This window comes from Pundamilia nyererei, unplaced genomic scaffold (assembly GCF_000239375.1).
Source record: "Pundamilia nyererei isolate P.nyererei 1_Seehausen unplaced genomic scaffold, PunNye1.0 scaffold00118, whole genome shotgun sequence".
Classification (NCBI taxonomy): Eukaryota; Metazoa; Chordata; class Actinopteri; order Cichliformes; family Cichlidae; genus Pundamilia; species Pundamilia nyererei.
Window position 1 is genome coordinate 1,247,807 of NW_005187519.1, and position 19,869 is coordinate 1,267,675.

General features: G+C 42.0%; 1 protein-coding gene across 2 annotated transcripts; it reads right to left on the minus strand.

Annotated features, from left to right (window-relative positions):
* Positions 1–1,489: 1,489 nt before the first annotated feature.
* On the minus strand, positions 1,490–12,463 carry lancl1 (LanC antibiotic synthetase component C-like 1 (bacterial)). Of its 2 annotated transcripts, none has more exons than XM_013913173.1 (10): positions 12,365–12,463; positions 11,896–12,042; positions 11,689–11,806; positions 9,000–9,210; positions 8,029–8,176; positions 7,735–7,881; positions 7,143–7,325; positions 4,765–4,941; positions 3,914–3,986; positions 1,490–1,898 (listed from the first exon to the last, which is right to left on the minus strand). In XM_013913173.1, exons 2-10 carry the CDS (start codon positions 11,980–11,982, stop codon positions 1,822–1,824), a joined length of 1,221 nt encoding a protein of 406 aa, XP_013768627.1. In that variant the 5' UTR covers positions 11,983–12,042; positions 12,365–12,463; the 3' UTR covers positions 1,490–1,821. The 2 variants fall into 2 exon arrangements, with proteins under 2 accessions (XP_013768627.1, XP_005742308.1); XM_005742251.2 differs by having other exon boundaries at positions 12,373–12,462.
* Positions 12,464–19,869: the final 7,406 nt, after the last annotated feature.

Here is a 19,869-nt window from a genome sequence, read left to right on the forward strand (position 1 = left end):
AGCAAAATTCAATCTTGGAGTTTTCCTTTAAAGAGCCAGCAGTGTTTTTTCGCTTAGGGTGCCGTCCATAGAGGATGGCATTATGCTATGTGTTGTGAGCCATTTCCATTTATAAACCCTGTGCCAAATCTGAAGCGCTAGCTTTCTTAGAGCTAGACTGTGCAAGTAATGCACTGCCCATGGTGTCATTTTAGGAGGTCAGTTGCTGGTTAGCACGATTATTGCTACAGCTGTGCTTTGACTGACTTTCTGTCGGTGCCCAGTCTCCTTGTATCCTTTTTCCATCCTTAATTTAGATTGTTCAGTTCCTCTGGCAGTTCTTTTTCTATTTGGAACAACACATAGGTCCAAACAACAAGGAGGCTCTGGTGTTCACAGGTCATTTTATAGTCATGTTCATTGGTTCAAATTATGTCAGTGATAACTGGTGTGCTTATTGCTGGTTTGGTTTCTGCCTCAGGGCCTGTATTGTCAGTACAGTCTTTCTGGTATAGTATTGTTCTTATGAAAGTCTACTTGTCAACTTGACAGTACCATTGATACAAACTATTATTTCAAATATAAAATGTTCTGAAAATGTAGAAAGCTGTGAATTTCATAGAAGAAATCTGTTTTGTTTTGGGTTAAATTTATGCTCATCTATATATATATATATATATATACACGATTGTTAAAATAGAAGAAATGTTTTCTCTAAAGTAAGTCCAAAAGGAAGGAAAGACACTTATAGTGCTGCTAGGCTGCCTAAGTTGTCATCGTCTATGTAACACAAAGCAATCAGCTGCTGAGCATCAGAACGGACACGTTGGAGGACACTTGTAGGAGCGCGTGAACCACAGTGAAGCACATGCCTTTGGAGACCACTCCCCTCCTGGACAGATGAGCTCTATTTTTACTCTCATTCCCACTGGTGGTATTGAGTTTCTCCTACGCTGCGTTTGCTCTGCGAAGACTGGGGTCTCAAGACTCCCTGGTACAGTAGCCACCTCCCCCTTCACCACCTCCTCCTACCAAGCTGGCCTTGGGTCATAAAGAAGCTCTGGCAGGGAGCTTAAAAAAGAGAGATGGCATTGTGTTGCTGCTTGGTACATGAGCCTTATATGGAAAAGACTGGATTAGATGAGCTAATGGTCCCACAGAGGAAGAAAAAGAGGAAATTCAACTCATTGCAATACAATATTTATCACTTAAAGCCAGTTTAAACCCAAACTTTGCTTGCATACACCAAATGATAATGAAAAAAAAAAAACATCTGATGAGATATAAATACACTGCTAATGAAGTCACCACTGAGTGAACTTTGTGGCTCTCTGCTGCCCCTCTGTGCTTTTTCTTCACCGCTGCACAACATCGACAAACTAGGCAGCTGCGTTACGTCTGGTGCAACGCAACGGAGCATTGCACCAGACATTTCTACACCCAAAACAAGTAAGACAATAGAAAACAAAAGCATTTAAACTTACAGACAGCAGACAGATATATACAGCTAAGTGCTAAAAAAAATTACAGTCAGCTTTCCCATGTTTTCATTTTAAAATTAGTTCCCTTCCTTTTAGTTCACAGAGCAGGAGTTGCTGGGGCATGCTAGGGAAGCTCACAACCTTGACACGTTTCCAAAACATTACAGGAAATGTATTGTTAATAACACATGACGTTTCCAGGTGGGAAAAGCAGGAAAAACATGGCACAATGTCTGAATGTTGAATTAAAAGCCAGCCGTCATGACTGCGGTGCCCATGTGTGACAAAGAGCAGAGCGGTGTGGGTCTTCTTATTCAATGATTTCCAGTGTGGGTCTGGGATCATTACCCGCAGACACTTTCTACACCTCAAAGGCCGGGAAGCGGGCGCTCATTGGATGCAGAAGGTCAGCCAGGAAGTAGATGGTGCCTGCCATGCCTGATAAGAAGAAGGGACACTGTTTAGTTAGTTTAGTTTCCGTAGATACACGACCAATAATATGGCCTTCCCAGTCAGCTAGCTGTGGTCTCATGCATGTATCACTTATTCCTATCAGATGAAGTATATACTTTACTTATGAGTCATTATGGGGTTTTTTTATACAGTTATATTTGAATGATTACCAAAGCAGGACTTTGAATCGTCTCTAAAACAGACAGCTGAAGCTGACTGCTGTTGCTAGAGACTGAACTGAACCTCTCCACCATGTTTCTGCTGTTGGGGCAGAAATCCAAAGACTGAAGATTCTGGTATTTTATTTATATGTTTCTCTAATAAAAACACATTCGTCTGTGTGTTGTACACAAATATAGCTATAGCATTATCTCATAATTTAATATTGCAGTGGATACATCCACTACCACTGAAAACTGACCCTGGTAAGGCAGCTTATCAGTTTTCTACATTCACTTAGTAACAGAGAATCAGTTTGGTTGATGTAATTATTAGAAAGCTGATATTTGTACCCTTTTTGTTAAACCTGCAACCCTGGCTGCTTTAACACTGCACTGCAGAAAGTATTCACTCACGCATTCAAAATCAGGTGTTCCAAAAGTTTCCATGGCAACAGGTGTATAAACTCAAACACCTAGGCCTGCAGACTGCTTCTAGCAGCTCAGTGACTTCCAGAGTGGTACTGTGATAAGATGGCATGTGTGCAACAAGTCCAGTCGTGAAAGTTCCTCACTACTAAATATTCCACAGTCAGCTGTTAGTGGGATTATAGCAAAATGGAAGCAATTGGGAATGCTAACAACTCAGCCATACAGGGGTAGATGGTAGAGTGTGTTGAAGTGGATGGTGCGCAGAGGTCACCAACGTTTTGCACAGTCAATCGCTACAGACCTCCAAACTTTATGTGGCTTCTGATTAGTTCAAGAACAGTATGGAGAGAGCTTTATGGAATTGGTTTCCACGCTGAGACGTGTTCTCTGGAGTGACGAATCACACTTCTCCATCCACTCTTGGTTGGGCGGTTGCCAGGGGAATGGTACGCCATGAACTTCACTGTGCCAAGTGTAAAGTTTGGTGGAGGGGGGGCCAAGGTGTGGGCTTGTCTTTCAGAAGTTGAGCTTGGCCCCTTGGTTCCCATAAAAAGAAATCTTAATGCTTCAGACTACAAAGACATTTTGACCATGTCATGCTCCTAACTTTGTGGGAACAATTTGGGGATGGACCCTTCCTGTTCCAACGTGACTGCACACCAGTGAACAAAGCAAGGTCCATAAAGACATGGATGTGCACGTTTGGTGTGGAAGAAGGTGACTGGCCTTCACAGAGTGCTGACCTTAACCCGACAGAACAGCTTTGGGATGAATTAGAGCGGAGACTGTGAGCCAGGCCTTCTCGTCCAACATCAGTGCCTGACCTCACAAATGTGCTTCTGGAAGAACGGTCAGTAATTCCCATAAACACTCCTAAACCTGTAGAAAGACTTCCAGGAAGAGTTGAAACTGTTATAGCTGCGAAAGCATGATCTGACATCATATTAAACACGATGGGTTAAGAACGGGATGTCGCTCAAGTTCATGTGTTTATGAAGGCAGACAAGTGAATACTTCTGGCAGTACATTGTGCATTTATGTGTGAGGGACAGATGAACATGTGTGAAGCAGCTGGCTGTGATTACAAGTTCATATTTCTTATCACAGAAGCCAATTTAGCTCCTTTCAAAATAATCTTATTCAATTTCCACTGCACTACTCCTGTAATCTCACAGCATGACTCATTTATTTGCACTTGTAATTCTTACTACAATGTAAGCCATGCCTGCAACCTGGCAACAGCAAGTCTTAAATATCTAACAATGTACCAAACCCAGAAAAATGGCATCACTAAAAATGTAGTGCTTAGTTTACCTTGTAATCTGTGACACATGTAACAAAAACTTAAAAAATGCCCTTTTGTGCATAACATGATATTTTTGGAAGGTTGGATCTGCCATTATGCATTACCTTCAAAGAGAGAGAAGGGAGTGTCTGGTGTCCGACATCCATGTTTGCCGTAGTTCATACACCAGTCTGCAAACTGCAGCGAAAGAGAAAGTAATGTTACAACAGTAATGACACTGGACCGCTGATCCGTCTCCGGAGAACAGCGAGCAAATGTCAACAAGTCCTAAAAATCGGGCCCTTCTCTGTGAAATCCGAGCATCTGTCGATGTATCGGATTACGACCACAATGTTGTGCTTGGAGGCAGACAACACATCTGAAGAGTCTATTTCCATCTATGAATAGATTCATATTAATGAAAGCACATGTGGAACTCTCGCCATCTGGAGTGCATCCAAGACCAGCTCGCTAGCGGCTAGCGAGCCACGCTTTGACGCCAACTCGCACAGACAGCGACCGACCTGCTGTCAATAAACATAAAAGGCCCTGCCTCTCACATGCCCATCGTTTCTGGAATAATTTTCAATTTTAGGGCTGGCGAGTGACCAACTACGTTCTGATTGGTTAAGCTTTGAACTGAAGTTCAATATGACTTTTGCGTCTCACATCAAAGTCGTTGAGCGTCGAGGGAGGACGCGACAGACTCAAAAATGGAATTATAAAAGGACTTCTCGTGGCTTTCTACAAACACATTAAAATTTCAGGGATAAAAAACGTCCTGCTCTTATGAGGAACCCCTAGTCATAACTCTACAGCGTCAGACAGTGGAGGCATTAATCAAGCCTTTGGACACTAATTATGATGGATGCACTGCTGGTGCGACGCAATTAATATTTGCGGTTATTTGATCAGACGACTGGCCGCTGCAGCCCAGGAGTGATTACATTATTAAAGAGCTTTTATGTCCTCTCACCATGCAGGCTCTGTACAGGTGCTTCGGATCCTGCGTATGCCGGTACAACGCCAAGAAGGTGTAGGCGTTACCAGCCGCGCCGTGGCACAGCCCGTAGCCCTTTTTCAGCAGGCCGTACCACCACACCACCTCCCCGCACTGCAGAGCGTCGCCCAGGTACTGAGGAACTCTGAAAGCCTGGAATCAGGGACATGTCATCATCTTAACTGTGATAAGCATAAAGCAGATCTTGATTTCTGTGAGATCTGAATTAAAAAAAACCTCCAAGTTAAAAAGAGAACCTCAGCGGTACTGTATAAACGATACCCTCTGTCTCATGTAGCACGATAAGTTAAGAAATACTACAAATAAACTGTTCTGTGGATATGTTCTGTGAGGACTGTTTGTCCTTTAAATGTCATTCATTGGCAATATTATTCAATTTAGACAGAAAAGGGAGAATTTTATGAGATTAAAACATGCCTCTACTTCACCACAAGATGGCACTATCAGTCTTTCAATGACCCCTGTGTTTCTCAGACAGTGGTTTTTAACAAAGTACCCCACAGAGCCCCTTTAATTTGTCAGTTAGGCTTAGCTAACTGTTTATAACCATCCATAAGTAACAACTTATTTCAACCCTTTACCCGCAGCTTTTAGTGACTATTCCAGTTAACAGCTGCCCACAATGTTTAGTGACTGGTTTGAATAGAATAGAATAGAATAGAATAGCCTTTATTGTCATTGTACAGAGTACAACGAAATTGGAGTGCCACTCCCTTGGTGCAAGTTTCAATAATAAATATAAATGTAAAATATAAAAAGTACAAAAAAACAATCGTAAGTACTCAAACAATAGTATGTACAATATATACAGGATAGCAGCATTAATATAATGACAGTATGACAGGTGAACTGCTTATCCACCAGTTCACCTAGCTAAAGTACTGTGCAAAAGTCTTGAGCCACCCCTCATTTCATTATATGTTGCTAGGAAATCTGGAAATAGGTGCCGACAAGGAGCAAAATATAATGAGCTGAAAGATGGCTCAAGACTTTTGCACAGTTATGCATTTTAACTATTTAATTTTATGGACAGTTAACAAAAATATTAATGCAGTTTAATCTTTAAATTCATACTTACAGCTAACACATAGTGGGGATTAGAGAAATATTTTGCTGCTATTGTTAATCATCATCATCATTACCATTGCATTAATAATTAATATTGATATTGTATTCAGATGTTTAAACATATTGGTACCCAATTAGCCTTTATTACAGGTGCAGCTATAACCACTTTAAACTGTTGAGTTAAATCAATAATCTTAAATGCTTTTGAATGCTTGTTATAATCTTAAATGTGTATGTGCTGATTCTGTTGGGTTATAAAAGAAAGGCCTAACTCTGAGTACACTCTGTGCCAAAGTAGACAGGAAGCGCAGGCTTTTGCAGAGTGTGCTTGTGAAAGTGGAACTAAAGCAGAGTCTAAGTGTAAGTTACTTTGAGGAGCTGTTGGGAGGATGCTATTTGAATAACCAGGTTATTCATTATTGTCTTTTATACATTTATATCTTTTGATTAAGCTTTTAGTAGAAGTTCTTGATTAAAACATTTATTCAACATATTACAAATATAGTTTCAGTTAGGTTATTATGCACATGAGAATTGGCCTCTCTTCTCATAAGACAAAGTTCGTGTGAGGTCGAGCCACACACGCGCACACACACACACACACACACGTACACATACACACACTTACACAGCAGTTAGACTCAGGGGTAGGTGAAGGTTCAAATAATATTTTGTAAAAGCTTGCAACTGCAAAATTGTGCCTGCAAAAGAACAGTTTGTTGCAGAATGTGTGCCTGATGTTCCAGACGATAAGCGAGCGTCCGGCAGCGACAGGAAGACACCTGGGATGGAGACAAGGCGATGTTGTTTTGCAAACTGTGTTAAAAGTCATTGTGGTTTTGATTTGACGTATGCATATATTGTATCTGCTTAACGCATGAGGGGGCGTTATAAATTTCCCTGATGGTATAAAAACAACTGATTGTGTATTGTTCGAGAGAGATCGATGCTGATTGTGTAACAGTGTTCATGTCTCCACGCGTGTTCAGTAAAATCATCGTTTGACTCCACCCGGCTGGATCAGTGTTGTTATTTTGGAATTCCTCCTGTATCCCTCCTCAATATTTGAACCCTAACAACATCCATACAACTGCACTTTTATGCATTACTTTTAGCCAACTGCTGACTTTTCTGCTTAACACTGTTCCAGTGAACAGACTAACTAAATGCAGTTTCATGTAGGACCTGGTACACAAACAGACTGAACAGACTCACTGTTTCTTTCTGCAAATGAGTAATCAAATTTTCAAGCTCTCAGTCTTTACCTTGTAGGCCTGCAGGAGCATGTACACGACCCCCGGAGATCCGTGGCACCAGTGCACCAGCAGGTCTCGATCGTCCCCCATGCAGGGAGGGTAGTTTCCCGAGGGGAACTTAAGACGGCAGACGTGGTCGACGCTGGGTTTCACCAGCCTGTGCACGAGCTCCTCCGAGAACACAAAGCCAGGCTGTGAAGGAGGGGATCAAGTTCAGCGGAGGGAAAAAAAGGTGACAGGTGGCAACTTGGCAACTTTGGTAGAGCGCGAGGTACCCTGGAAACAGACAGATTAGCTTCTGCACAAGAGCACTTATTAGAAAGTTAACTTTGGAGCTAGCATAATTAACTTTTTAGATGGCATAACAAATATTTGCAGGCTTGGCTTCTTAAACGAGGAGAGGGATTTGTATGTTTTCTTTGATTCTTAGAACTGAAAATTTAATAACTTCAGCTTTCAGAGTTCTTGGTGCAGCCATAGATCCCTTCGAATGAAAGTGCATACACCGAATTACTGCAAAACCACAGAAAATTATTTCCAATACGGCCTGCACAAGCACAAGACTACTCCACTTGCATCTAAAACCAGGATCCTGTTCCACCTGCATGAGGAAGTAGTAGATGCCAGCCAGGCCGTGGGCGGCCCCCACATACTGCTCCTGGTACCACTCGTACATCAGGGGGCTCTGGTTCTGGACCCGGAACTTCCTACTGAGGTGCTCACCCGATTCCAGCACAGCCTGGGTGATCTGCGGAAGGAAGCAAAAATATAAATTAGTGCAGATAAATGAGAGAAAATGGTTTAAACCTAGAGGTTTCTATGGCAACTGTCGCTCTCCCAAAGAAAATACAACAAAATAAAAAACTTTGGACTGAGCGCACTGTTTCTGAATCACCTGTTGGATGTATCCATCTGGAATCCTGTCTTTTCCAAGCTGCTGGTTGATGAAGACCAGTGAGTAGAGGTAGCCCACCCGCCCATACAGCAGCTCGTCTGGCAGCCCGCCCGAACCCTTCACCACCGTCTGGTGGTACTGCATCAGCCTGGTGGAGAGGCACAGGAAGTTTGTGACAGATTTTTTGCACCACTGAACCACATCTTAAAATAGACCTTCTATTTATGACGACCTATAAGCGCGTACAATTAATTATATCATAAATGCGATTCCTGCTCCGGCAGTTAAATGAACTAGATCCGGACCATTAAGCTGGAAATTAAACTGGTCCAATCGGCTCCATTCGAGTGCATTTGATTCATACTGCAGATACTTAATAAAGCTGTAATAGCCTCAATAATACTAAGTGCAGTTGTATTGAAGAAAACATGCTGGCACGCAACACAATGATGTAGGCTATACAAACTGCATATTTTAATGGCTACGGAGGGGGGGTGGGGGTCTAAATTATTAACAGGGACAAAATGTTTCTTTTTGCAGCTCACAGGCTCAGACTGGTGCTCTATGTGTTTCACAACATCATGGAGGAGATCCCCAGAGGCAGACGTGCCTCTAACCTGTAACAGAAGACTCTCAAGGAGAAGTCTTTCACAGGAGGTGAGGTTTTGCAGGGAAACAATGCTGCAAATGTGAGTGCTAAAGAGCGTTTCAGTAACAGTGGAGTGACGTTACACAGCAAATCCATAAAATAAAAAGCCTTTTTCAGTATTTTCTTTAGTGCATTTGACATTTTTTGGGCCAGGAAGACTATCGCCTGTCAAACAGGAGAAGAAATCTGGCATCAAAACACATTTTCCTAAAGAGAAACCTCCCAAGAAAGGAGAAAACTGCTGCAGACACAGTGGTGGTTACGTAGTACACTTTAATGTACACCTAAATTCATTACTTATACCGACTTATACGAGGCTGACCTGTTGATGCACTCGTCGCTCTCTTGCACTCTCTGAAGGCGATAGAAGACGACAGCAGCCACGGCCAGCGGCCCCGCATCCCCACACAGGAAGGTGACGTCATGGCGCCGGGTCAGGCACTTGAGGCTCTGGGTGACATGCTCGAGAGCTTTGTGAAGGAACGAGGGCTCCCTGAACACATCATGGAGGTGCAGATAGAGCAGGGCGATGCCTTTTAAGACACAATGTTGAAAGTTTGGAAAGCGCCCCGGAAATTTTTCTTAATTTAAAGGTATACTGTATCTTGCAATTAGATGCTAGTAGATTTCAGTCAACTGAGTTCTGTTTTCTTAGCCCTCCCATTTCAATTGCATAATCCTAGCTACCATCGCTGCTTTAGGACAAACAACTCTGGCTGCCATTTATTTGTACTGAATGTATTTGTACTGTTTACCTCAGCTGTCAATGCTATTCCAGACGAAGAAGTGTCCACCTTTATTTACTCTGAAAGAGGCTGTAAAAGTCTAATATGAGTCCATGAGTCCTTTAAGCCCCCTTCTGTCTAATGACAGTGATAATGAGGTGAGTTGTTGAGGATATCCTGAACTTTTCCAAGCACTGCTGTTTTTGCTGCTGTTAGCCTCTGCTAGCTGCTGGTAAGCCTTAACAAAATGTTCTTTGAAGCAGCTCTAACATTGTTGTACCTGGACACTTAAACAACTCTTATAAAACTACTGTTTATTGGAGACAAAGTATGATTTTTAGGACACTCAAGCCTAACATTAGCTGGCTTAATGTTGGCTTAGCAAGAAGGTCCAGGGTTTGAATCCACCATCTGGCCGGAGACTTTCTGTGTGGAGTTTGGATGTTCTCTCTGTGTATGCGTGGTCAAAAGACAAGACTGCCCACTAGGGCTGAACGATATATCGCATTTGCGATAATATCGCGACATGATCAAGTGCAATTTTCTAACCGCAAAGGCTGCGATTATACTCTGGACATGTCCAAATTCATGGGCTGCATCCTCCTGAGGCCGCATTTGTAGACCGATTACGTCACAGCGACGCGCCGAAGGCTGTCCAAATTACTACCATATCCCAGAATTCATAGCACGGCCCAGCCAAACTCCAGTTTCCAACAATGGCGGCCGCTACTAAGTTTTAAAATTACTCATACTAATCTTTCTGGGTCACAAAATAAACTTTTAACATATTTTCAGCGAGAAAGTAGTTGTGTAAACATCAAATATCTGCTCGGTTTATCAAGATATCCCATATTTGCAAAAGTGCTTCAACGTTTTCAGAGGCGTCTGCTACCCACCAGCTCGACAGCTAGCCGGGAGCTCGAGGGTTACTGATGCGGCCGAGAACGGCACAACTCCCGGCACATCATTTTCAGATCACCGCGGAGTTTCGCTGCTCGGGTTAAACGTAATATATAAGTCACTTAGACAACCTAAAAATGTTATTGTTGGGCTTTTTTCAGTGTTTTGTTTGTTCGTGAGTAAATCGGTTTGGCTGAGATTAAAGTTATTAGATTAGATAAAATAAAACTTTATTAATCCCCCGGGTGGGTTCCTCCTTGGTTTTCACACAGCTGACTAAACGTCAAACAGAAAACTTATTAAACAGAAGTATGAGACAGTCGAGAATTTACACCAGTGTCTGGTTATATTTTAGATAGCAAGAAGCAGACGGCCGAGTTTATTAAACTCCACCGAGACAGCGGTGACGCTAATCAGAACTAGCCTTCTGATTTCAGAAGGCTAGACCGTCCAATTTCACGCCTTTAAATTTTAAAGGCGTGTTTGTGTGTGTGTTTATACAATTGCTATTATGTTTGCACTTTATGTGTAATGTTACTGACTGCAGAGATCAGTAAGATGTGTGTATTTTTTATTTATTAGTTTTATTTATTTAATATTATTTTTTAATTGAATGACTGTCTAGTAGTTCACAGATGTCGAAAAACTGAGTGTGGTAAAGCCACTGATTTTGTTTATGTATATTTCTGCAATCTGCACATTGTACTGACTTTCATTTTAATGTTTACACCAGGGTTCCTTGTCAGCACTTTATGCTCAGATGTTTGTAAGCTAAAAATAAACTATTGTGTATGTTCAAATATACTGTTGTGATTGAAGAAGTTAAATAAAAATGTCAGTCATCAATTCATGCATCACCTCATGTCATCATAACAGAGGTCTGTCTTCCAGGAAAGAACAGTTTAAAATTAATGTAATATAGTATTGGCCATACTATATGATGTATTGCTTGTCTTTGTTTAATAATACAGAAGACAAAGACCTTAAAAAATAATCGCATATCGCATCGCAATCGCAATATTGGGGCAAAAAAATCGCAATTAGATTATTTTCCATAATCGTTCAGCCCTACTGCCCACAGTCCAAAGACATGCAGTTAGTGGAGTTAAGTTAGTGGAGGTTAAAGGTTATGCTAAATGGCACCACGGCACTCGCTCATATGTATTATTAATTAATTAATTACGTTTAGAAGAAGGTATCAGTCTGTTGGAAGACATAATTACACAATAATTCATGTTCATTAGTAGTCCACATAAAAAAAGAAGGTCTCACTGAAGTAAAGCTGCATACAGGTAAACGGCAGAACAGTCTCACAGCATGTGCACAGTTACATGCATTTCCCTGCTACTTGACTTATTTATCCCAGCTGTGTAATGCTATCATCACCTGCCCAGCCAGTGTAAGCAGTGCAGTCTCTGGGATCAGCAGACCTAAGCCCATTCTCCATGACACCTAACAGCTCGCTGATCTTGCTGCTCAGCCGCTGGGCAAACTCTGGTGTGAGCTAAGGGTTTAAAAAAATACAAAACAAAAACTGTAAATATCATGGTGGACATGAAAGACATGCTCGCACACTTCTTTTTAATGCATTACCTTTCCCTGAAAGTCAAAAAACGCCTGTGTGGATGCGAGGCTCCCATCATAGTCGGGGTAGGGATTCTTCAAGGCTCTTGTGTCCATTTTCAGAGCCTTGTTACTGCTGCTGCGCTGTTTTTTATTTGATCTGGGTCAGAAAATAATCTGCAGGGAAAAGAGGCAATGTAAAAGCCGCAAGAAGCACAGACGAAGATCGTGTAATAGAAGCAAGACTAAAAATAGCAAATTATCGATCCTGTAACATAGAATATAAAACAACACGGAGCATCGAGCCTGCTAGGCAGAGCTCCACACCCCCACACACCAACTCATGACAGCTAAGCTCAACTACGCTGCTTCTGATTACGCAGCTGAAGCTAGCTGCTAACATTAGCCGCTAGCTGCAAGGTTATGTTGTTATAAAGTAATGAACGACTTTATACCTTCAAATTATGACAGGGTGAGGAAATAAAATAGAAATTTGCACCTTGGTACCTTTGCAAGCGCTGCACTGTTGGTGTTTACTCTTCTTTGTCTTCACTTTTAGCTGACGGTACATCCGCACTGCTTTGCTCACTACTGACACCTCCTGCGGCAGGAGTGGTACTGCAGCTCAGAAACTCAGGGACGTCAAACTCATTTTGTATCGTGGCGTGAGCCACCTACACAGCGCAGTTTGATCTGAAGTGTGCCAGAAACTCCCCTTTCTGTCAGTGTACATGAGGTTAAGTACACATCTAATCCCGGAGATATCTTAATATACGAAAAAGAAGTGCAGTTTCAACTCAGTTTCTCAGTTTTTCAACTGATAAAGCTGATCTACTCTATCAGCATGACTCTTTGGGCTTAAATTGTATGAAAGAAATTTGTAAAATTACAAAAAGAAGAAGAAGAAAGCCTCTGGTTGCTCATTGCCTAGACTGTCCTGTAAATATAAAAATATTTTTGTTGATTCATTGAAAATGTCCTACTTTTTAAACAGTCTAAAACAGGACTACCAACACTAACAAGGACACTAGCAATAAGCAGAACTAGAAAAAGATGAATCAGGAGGAATAAGGAGGGACAAATGGTCTCTTCCTGTAACACCATTACCCTTCTGGGGGTTGTGTTGTTGCCTGTCCAGTGCACCAGCTGTCAGATTCATTTTCACCAAAGCTGCTGAAATTGGTTCACAACACTGTGCACTTCCTAACTGGACACACTGAGATCCCTGGAGTTCTTGTGCAGTTTAAATGTACCATAATCCTAGGAGGATCTAACATGCCATGGTGCGTTTATTAAAGGAAAATGATACAGTGAGTTGTGCAGCCTACTTCCACTCCTCGCTTTTAGTTTTAATTACCTCTGCTAAGCTGTGTCCCAGTGCCATTAGATACAGTTTAACTTCACCATGAATTAAGTGGTGATTTATGGCCTGATAAACATCAGTGTTTCCGCAGTCAGAAAACTGCACCAACAACCTTATTTAGGAGTTTAGAGTGACTGTCACACAGGTGTCTAATCCCCGGCATTTCAGCCCATCATCAGATCTTTATGGTAATTGCTCAGTCACAGTCGCCTACGTCAGTGAACCCGCCTCAGCTAATCTTGTCACCTTTTTTGTAATTTTATGATTAAAGACTCCACACTGGTGAGTCTAATGACTTCCAATATAAATAGAAAGGCCTAAATGCATGGGCACGAGGTGTAGCGCAGGTCACACAAACTGCTACCATGGAAACATCATGTGCCACCAATCTGCTCTTGACCTTCTGCAGAGCTCAAACCACATGGTATTATTCCTGTGGATGGTGATGATAATTACTGTAGTCACAGGGAAGTGATATTGATTGGCATTCTGCTGAGCTTCCTAGCATATTCTGACATATTCTGTGTCCTTGGGCAAGACACTTCACCCGTTGCCTACTGGTGGTGGTCAGAGGGCCCGGTGGCACCAGTGTCCGGCAGCCTCGCCTCTGTCAGTGCGCCCCAGGGTGGCTGTGGCTACAATGTAGCTTGCCATCATGTGTGTGTGACTGGGTGGATGACTGGATATGTAAAGCGCTTTGGGGTCCTTAGGGACTAGTAAAACCCCAAAAAAATACAGGCCATTTACCATTTACCACTTATTGCAGAGATAGAAGTTGCCCCCAGATCTGCAGTCTTCTTTTTGTGAGAAGAGGACATTGTTATGGCACGGCGATATTAGAGATTGCAATGGGATGCATCCTCTGAAGGGCTTTGATCGTTCTCGGGTTTAAGACTTTAAAATACATCAAAACTGAATCCTAATTAAACTATAAACCAGCTATGCTAGTCTTACTTCAATAGGTTCCCGCAAGAGTACAGGCGAATGTTCGTACCAACAGTCCTTTGTGACTAAATTTTCAGCCTATTTGATGTTTTTTGATTATGATGCAAATGCTTTTAAGATAACATCAAAGTTTTGCAAGCCTTGAATTGCAGAGTTTTTAGCACTCATCTTAACTTGATGTAACATTTTTTTCCCCGAGTCGCTTATGAGCAGGATTGTTTGTTGTCCTTCCCCACCCCCCATCTTGATGACTCATGTGACCTTGTCTTTGAAAAGTGCAAATGAAGCTGACGATTAGATTAGTGCCCGATTTGCTTCAGTCATCACTGTCATTCTTTTGTTTTTCTGTTTACCGCTCTGCTTTTTATGTCTGTGTATGCTCCATTATTTCCTTTCAGCTAGAGAAACTTGGCTCTCCCAGTCATTTCCATATCAATTGACCAGGCTGCAGGTGAAGGCTACTCATGCAGTACAAAGTACAGAGCCTTTGCCCATATACCTCGGGACTGTTTTACCTTGCCTTCGGGGACAAGGAATGGAAATGAGGTTCCGAAATGCGACAAGATTCAGAAGGAGACCTTGGGGCTTGATTAGAGCTTCGCGATGAAAGACACATTATTGAACCGAGTCTCCCTCCCACTGTGCTGCCAGGAGAAATGGCTTCATGGAGGAAAACATTAAATAGATGTGAGATTGATCATTTGTTTGTGTTTCTAGGCCAGAATAACATTCGAGCTGACACCAAATCAGGCACTTAAACCTAATTTTACTGTATCATAATGCTAACATTATTGCTGTGAGCAATAATGTTAGCATTATGATACTGTATATTAGTTCTCATTGGCGGAAAATGTCATTTAAAAAAGAACAAAACCAGCAATACGTTGATTATTGCGTATTTGTATGTGTAGTCAAAGCTGTTATCTCCTTTCCAAAGACTTCAGTGTTCAGCAAGCAACTCGTCAACACTGTCATTGCCAACATCAGCTTTGTAGGATGCTCACTGTGATTTTGATCCCTGTAAACAGATAGCTGTATATGAGTAATGCAGCATCTTTAGCTAAGGGACAGGATTTTAGTAGCAGAAGCTGTTTTTTTCTGCTTGTAGGCTGAGGCTTGTTTCAGCAGGATTTAGCTTCATGCAGGTAAACAGACTATACTTTTTATACAGGAAGTTTGGGCATTCTTCTTAGATTCCTATATTGGCTAGTTGGTGCATTAAGTACTTATTTACCAAATAAGTTTAGTGAATTAGCATGCTAACATTAGCTAAATTAGCATAAAGCAGAGAGGAGCTAAATGAGGAGCAAATAACAAACTGCTGTTTTATATAAAAAACCTATTTTTAACAAATAACAGTTTTCATAAATAGAGAATACTGTAAATGTTGGTAAAAAACTTTAACAGCAAATTAAAAGGTAAAATTTAGGCCTTTTTTTTAGGTCAATGCTGCAGGGCAACAATTTTACTGCAAAATGACACTGACACTCAGGAACCTTGCTTTAGTACAGGAATATAACCAGAATACAACAACTTGAGTCAAGTTCCCTATTGCAAGGAGACACATCGCTCATGAGGGCTCATCCCAAACATGAATGTTAATGAGAAAGCCTGGCAGTCTGCATTCTAATTCATACCAAAGGTTTTCTCTTGGATTGAGTTTGGGATTCTGTGCAGGCCTGTCAAGTTCTCCCACCCAAACCTCACTCATCCATGTCTTTATGGACTGTGTTTTGTGCACAGGTTTGCATTCATGTTGGAACTGGACTTGTTGCACAGGTGGCATCCTTTCATGGACCATGCTGGAATTCACTGAGATCTTGAGAGCGACCCATTCTTTCATAAATGTTTGTAGAAGCAGTCTACATGCCGAGGTGCTTTTATACACCCATGGCCATGGAAGTGATTGGAACACCTGAAATAAATGACTTGGATGAGTGACTGAATACTTTTGGTAGTGTAGTGCATTTAATGTTTATGCTTTACATATACTTGACAAGACAAGCAGTATACACTTATTGCTATTTGTCTAGGACTTGGAGGCAAAACACTTTTAAATAGTGTGTTTTTTTATCTAGTATGTCTATTTTACTGAGACACACTAGAAGTAATACCTTAGCTCTTTGTTCACAGCTGCTGAATACAATCCAAGTGACCTCGACACAACGTGACAGCCCGACAAACTGAACTTTGGATAATTTCTGATTGATTTACCCAGTCACCCATCACCTCCCTCTCTCACTGCCTCTCTCGGTTTCCCGCCACTCCTTTATATTCACGTGGACGGCCGGCCTGCTGCTACAGTGAGTGAACGCTGCCAGAGGAGAGTCTCTGCAGACTCCAAACTGTGATGCACAAAGTCAACCACTTGACCCCCGGCTGTAGCCTGCAGCGTATTCCTCTACTTGCTCTCCAAAAGAGAGGAAAAAACAAAGATCTTCAGAGACACAAAGAGGCGCTTCCTGTTCTCTGTTGTCCAGCACTGCGGCTAGAGGTTGTGGGTGAATTAAATTCTACTATACACAATCACTGCTATGCCAGGGGGTGTATTGTGTTAATGCAGAGATGCACAAAGCTTGCTTTAGACATTTATTTTGCCTTTTAAGAGCAGGTTTGGTCACAGTAACAAACACAGCTGTGTGATTATAGGACACTAGCAAAGCTGGATCTTCTTTCCACTCAGTCTGTTGGAAAACATCTTTTTATCAGAAAGCCCGGCGGCGATATCTGCTGCACTCGGTCCTTTCAGTGAGCCCGCCTTTGTGATAAATCTTTTTTTGACCCGCAATTTCACCTCCTCTCGATCATAGGTTTGGATACAGCTCCCACAAAGGGGCTGACACAGCACCTGAGAGTATTTCCTTTCACCACCTTCCATTCGCACCTTCCTCATGCAGCAGGAGTTATTTAACCATAGCAAAAGACATGACTAAAACCCTCAATTTGAGGAGTGGTACAAACAGAGGAGGGAAAGCTAGTAGTCCTCCTTTCTCCCTTTTTCCCTCTCTAAGTGGTCGGGATCCATTTCGATCCCGGAGAACGGCCTGACAGCTGAGATAAAGAACATTCTGGTCTCTGACATGCTGCCATGGCCCCATCTGTGGCGGCGCTAAAAATACACGCAGTCTGGTGTCGCCATACCAGTCAACTGTCTAGGAGAGGGAAGGAGGTAAAGGGGGGAGGAAAGAACTGAGAGAAAGAGAGGTGCAGACAGATACAAGTCGAATCATTTGAGATGGAGCAGAGGGAAAAAAGGAACGACTGAAACGAGCGAGAGAAAGATAGAGAGGATGAATGAAAGCAATAGAGAAGAAATAGATAAGGGAGCACAAAGGAGAGCGAGGAGGGTGCTGTGTGCTCACTGTAATATTGCTATCTCAGGAAAGAGACATGAGCAGTGTACACGAGTTATACCACAGTGCTAAACCTCCTGGGCTCATCCAGTACATGACAAGCAAACACAGAGCGGCGAACAGGCAGATATGAAACTCTGTGGATTTGATCCCATTTGAAGAAATATGTAATATAGAACAACTGTGCAGGTCGCAGAGCACCGAGGCACAAGACATAATTAGATAAATTGTGAATGTGTGTGCAGAAATATATGGTCAAGATATGTCTATGACCAAAATTTATCATCATAAACTTGATCTAAATGACAGATGTAGTAATGTGATGTCACTCACTGGTTTCTGGATTACTCATTTTGAAGCTTCGGTGTCTTTTTGTCTTTTGGTGTCACAAGTCACTACATCTGGGCAACTGGCATTCTCGGTTAGGCCCCACACAAGTCTAGAGACCAATTGGAGACTGATTGGCAACCAAAGGTCAAATCGACCAGTTGATGAGTGGTTGCTTGCAGTCGCTATAGAATTTGGTAAAAACTATGCTATCAACTAAAGGAAACACGAGGAGAGTTTTTGTGCAGCATGTTCTTAAAAAAAAGTATCTGTATTTTATTTATACAAGGACGACACATATTACCATTGCTACATTCAAGCAAAAGGCAGCTGATGTAATGTACACAGGTTTTTCAGATTTGCAGACTCTTTGCAACTGATTTCACTCAGCAACAGCCTCCAGCAGCCACTCGCCAGTTGGTTAGGGAATGAAGATTTTTCCCGGTGGACAGGGTGATGATTGCAGAACTGAATTTGAAAGCACTGCAAAGTGGAATTGATGTAAAGGAAAAGGAGTGACTGCAGATCTTTCTTATTGGATGTGTAACCTAACAGTTACACAAACCAACAAACCAACAAGACCTACCTGGCAAACTCTGGTTGCTAGGTAGTGTGTGGTCCTCAACCGCTTGATGAGTGGTTTCTGGAGGTTGCTGTAAGCTGTTGCTGGGTGAAATCGGTCGCAAAGAGTCTGCAAATCTTTGACATTGAAGAATTTGCAAACATGACACAAACTGGAAACCAAGAACAATCGCCTTCAGAGTAAAAGTTGTGCCTTACCTTTGCAACCAACATGATTTACAAGACTTCTACTTTGAAGACAAAATTCCTCTAGTTCTGGCTTTTGCTGCACTTGGTAAGTTTTTGCAGACAAGTCTTCCTCTTTTACCGGTACTCCAAATACTTCAAGATCCAAATGAGAGCGACCAAAGAAATCGCAAGGATTTCAGTGGTGCACTGTCGACATCTTTGTGACCAATTTCTTCTTGTAACAGCAAGCAACCACTTGCCTACTGGTCAGGGAATCCCTAAAGACCAGCGAGTTACCAAATGGTCTCTAGTCCTGTTTGACTGGGGCCTAACTTACTTATTATTTACATAGCCAGCCAGGGTTGTTGGGCTAAAATCTAGCCCAGCCACCATGCACCACGGACATGGAAAACCCACACAGAGACACATATCCACAGAGAAAAGCCCCAGCAGATTGGCATGAACCCAGAAGACAAGAATTGAAGAGTTGAAGTCTGACCATTGCATCACCAATAGCCTATGATGTAGAAACAGAAATTCAGAAATGGTACTATCACACAGTTTGTTGAGTATAGTGCCTCCAACTGAAGCAGCTTCAATGTTTACTTCCACTTAAACGTAAGAGGAGAATAAAACTTTATGAAGTTTGCTTGCTAACTGAAAAGGTTTTGCAAATTAAAAAGCAGCAACTTTAATGCAACAACCAAGCGAAACTATCAGCTTCAGCTCTTTTCAACTAATACAAACATTATCATCAGTGACACAGTTTTAATCAAAATGAAATGAATGCAGACAAAGAAAGCTGATTACAGTCCACGCACACAGTTTTACATCCACCCCTCCCTGCCCCCTCTGAAAGTGAGTTATGAAAATTTGATCAGGGTCTTAATCTAAACAGCGCTTGTCTCTGCTTGCACTTTAACGGCAGCCATGTGACGAGGGAACAGGCTAATCAGAGAGGCATTTAATGTGTGGATGAAAAGGAGCTGTGGCAGAATGCTGCTGTTTTCCCTGTCAACATCCTCATCGTGGCTCTGCCAGTGTTGCACGTGGAAAGCATGTTTCCCACCTCAGCTTGCTCTTTTACACGCTCATAAAAGGTGCAGCTGTCTTTGGTTGATAGTTGGGGACACGGACAGCTTGTGGTCAGTGTCCACAGTGATACCACCCCACAAACAAACAAACAAACAAACAAACAAACAAACAAACAAACAAACAAACAAACAAACAAACAAACAAACAAACAAACAAACAAACAAACAAACA

Excerpts from the sequence above, each read along its gene's own strand:
- lancl1 (XM_013913173.1), bottom strand. The coding sequence starts at position 11,982 with ATGGACACAAGAGCCTTGAAGAATCCCTACCCCGACTATGATGGGAGC. Across the intron at positions 7,326-7,734 it reads TCTACTACTTCCTCATGCAG|CCTGGCTTTGTGTTCTCGGA; the intron begins GTGGAACAGGAT and ends CCTCCTTCACAG. Across the intron at positions 3,987-4,764 it reads ACCTGTACAGAGCCTGCATG|TTTGCAGACTGGTGTATGAA; the intron begins GTGAGAGGACAT and ends CTTTCGCTGCAG.